Raw genomic sequence first — 2,927 nt, 5'->3', positions numbered from 1 at the left:
AAGCGAATCTCACAGTTCAACATGCTGAGGAATGAATAAGTGCATGTGGAGATTAATACTGCATTGTAAAAAATTTAAAATTCACTATTATTATCTAGGTAAGCAAAAGAACATTCACATAATTTTAAAACTGCAAAATTATACGTTAATTGCATACAATACAAAATAATTGGTGATTAATTACATTCTACACCTCCCCACAACTCTAAAGAACATTATAGCATTTTTCATTGTTTTCGTTTTCAAACCTCCACCTGTCATGGCTTCAGGAAGCCTATAAACAGTGATATAATACGTATGGTGAGCACAACAATAACCCTTTAACTGCTGAAGAACCACTTATTTCCCTCAGGAGTTACTGGATACCAAAATGAAAACAAAAGAAAGGGAATATCACTTGGAAACATCCTATACATATTAATGTTGATGTTACTTCATGTCTGCTGAAGAAGCTCTATGTAAAAAATGTTTCATATCCGCTGTAACATGTATGTGTTTTCCATTCTTACTGACACCCTCAGGTCGTGTGCCCATGAGGTCGTCCATGCTGGTCCTGTTCCTCTTCTTAAGTGCCCAGGCTGTGGCCGCAACCAGAGGGGACTTGTACACCACCACCACAGCGGCACAGGAAAACACTCCAAGTGACAACCCCGACTCTGTCCCGGTTGTCGATCCCAAACTCTTCACCAAGCGCCACTACCTCTCACCCAGAGTGCTTTTTAGCTCTCAGCCCCCTGATGCAGAGCCATCGGGGTCACAGGGTGCTAGCAGAAGGACCCGAAGGCAAGCAGGGCAGCCTCAACACCGCGGGATGTACTCAGTATGTGAGAGTATTAGTGTCTGGGTGGTCAACAAGACCAAAGCCACGGACACCTTAGGCAGAGAGGTGACAGTCCTCCCAGACGTGAAAATCAACAATGTCAACATGAAGCAGTACTTCTTCGAGACAACATGTCATAGCCCTCGATCAGGCAGCTCAGGCTGTTTAGGAATTGATGCGAGACACTGGAACTCCTACTGTACTAATTCACACACTTTTGTGCGAGCGCTGACTTCATTCCAGAACCTGGTGGCGTGGAGGCACATACGCATTAACGTGGCCTGTGTGTGCGTGCTCAGCCGCAAGTCCTGGCGGCAATGAAGACTTACAACACGCGCACACAGATTCACAAACCCAAATGCAGTACATACACAGACAAGCTAACAGGCAGGCAGGCAGAAGTGACTTTTTTCACGTAATTTATCACCAAAAACTTCTCAACCTCTGCACAAAGTAAATTATTAGTATATGTCAAAGTATCAAGACTGCATGTATACACACCAGACCTGGGTCAAAGAGTATCTGCAGCTGGTTTTGTGTTTTGTTTTTTGGTTGTTTGTTTTGGGGTTTTTTTTTTTTAACTGTTTGAAGTACCACGCTACAGGGGGTGTAGCTGTGCCGGTATCTATTTTAGCTGTGGTTTATATCAGACTCAGCTTATGGAAATTCAATACGCAGCTATGTGCTCAGTTTGACAAGTGTTCGTGCTCTGGATTTATCATAACTTTTAAGCATTACACTGAAAAATGTTCTAAAATACAGACAGGAAATATTTTTATATACATATACACATATTGCATACATTCATGGGTCATGTTTGCTATACTAAGTGTACAACTGTTTCCTCTGTGGCTCATTCCAACCATTTCCTCTCTGTTTTCAGCATTGCTGTATCTGATGTTTCAAGCACAAACATGTGCATCTTTTAAATGCCAAAGGCTTGGAATGAATTTGTTGGTGTAAAAATTCTCCAAATTATAAAATTATATTCTATTATACACTTATTGTGTTTGGTGTATCCAACCAGTAATGTAAAAGTGGCAACGCCATGCTCCAAATGAGTGAATTTATTGAATTTTTGTAGCATCATTTTTCAGCGTTTCATAGTCCCGAAAAAGTCATCTCATAAGCGCATAAATTTTCCAAAGGAGAAAACAGCGAGAAGGGAGGTCTGATGTGCATACTACCTGACTATACACCTAAATAGTCCACAAAAATAAACTAAACATGGAAACAAACTAATTAAAACATTAGGAAAAAGTAGTAGCTTAGTGTAATAAAACATGGCCTCAATAGCATTTGCCCCCTCTTACTCTATGGAAACTTTTTAGCTCCATACATTTACAAAGGTAAATAGGAGGCGTAATAAATATTTATCATCCAGGAGCAACAATCAAATGCCAGGATGCCATAATGACAGGAAATGGAAACAAAGACCAAACCAAACTGCAGACGGAAGGTAAATTTGCTGATGCAGTGCAATTCAAATGGAGAACATTCTATAGTCTATAAAAAAGCATGAAAGATTAATTCTGTTTCATTGCGTTAAGGCAGAGCATACAGGTACAAGCGGATGATCTTTTGCTTTTATACTTTACTTTCAAATTATCACTTATACCACATCTACAAATACAGACCCAAAATGCAGCAGAACCACAGCTAAATGGCACCTTTACATGATGAATGATGATTATAAGATCTGCTCCAAACATCCATATGTCATTCAGACTCTGAAAATGGTAATTAAGGAAACCGGTTTCAGCTGTCTGACTTTCCTTGATTACTAACTGCTCAACAAAGAATTTAGAAATACCTCTGAAACAATATGCAGTGTGTGTCTGATCATTCGCTTTTGATAAATACAAATATTGCTCATATAATTCTCTTTTATTTTGATGCAGATGTAATTGCTATCTTAGTGCTTAAGGCCTGAACTGAACTTGTGTTGCTGCAGTAGTTTATATATAGCTGTTATGAACGGATCTCCCAACCCAAACTCCTCTAATGTAACTGCGCTATGACATTAGTTTGACACTTGAAGATATTAAAGGCAGAAATATGTCCTTTACTTATACGTTGATTTTTTATTATGTTGGACAGCTATTCG

The 2,927-nt window shown here is 39.3% G+C and overlaps 1 protein-coding gene across 1 annotated transcript; it reads left to right on the top strand.

Annotated features, from left to right (window-relative positions):
* The first annotated feature begins 523 nt into the window (after positions 1-523).
* Positions 524-1,340, top strand: ngfb (nerve growth factor b (beta polypeptide)). The gene has a single exon (XM_063472846.1). It carries the CDS (start codon positions 533-535, stop codon positions 1,139-1,141), a length of 609 nt encoding a protein of 202 aa, XP_063328916.1. The 5' UTR covers positions 524-532; the 3' UTR covers positions 1,142-1,340.
* Positions 1,341-2,927: the final 1,587 nt, after the last annotated feature.

Source organism: Pelmatolapia mariae, linkage group LG5, assembly GCF_036321145.2.
Source record: "Pelmatolapia mariae isolate MD_Pm_ZW linkage group LG5, Pm_UMD_F_2, whole genome shotgun sequence".
Lineage (NCBI taxonomy): Eukaryota > Metazoa > Chordata > Actinopteri > Cichliformes > Cichlidae > Pelmatolapia > Pelmatolapia mariae.
This window is presented reverse-complemented; position numbering and strand designations above follow the sequence as displayed.

Excerpts from the sequence above, each read along its gene's own strand:
- ngfb (XM_063472846.1), top strand. The coding sequence starts at position 533 with ATGAGGTCGTCCATGCTGGTCCTGTTCCTCTTCTTAAGTGCCCAGGCT.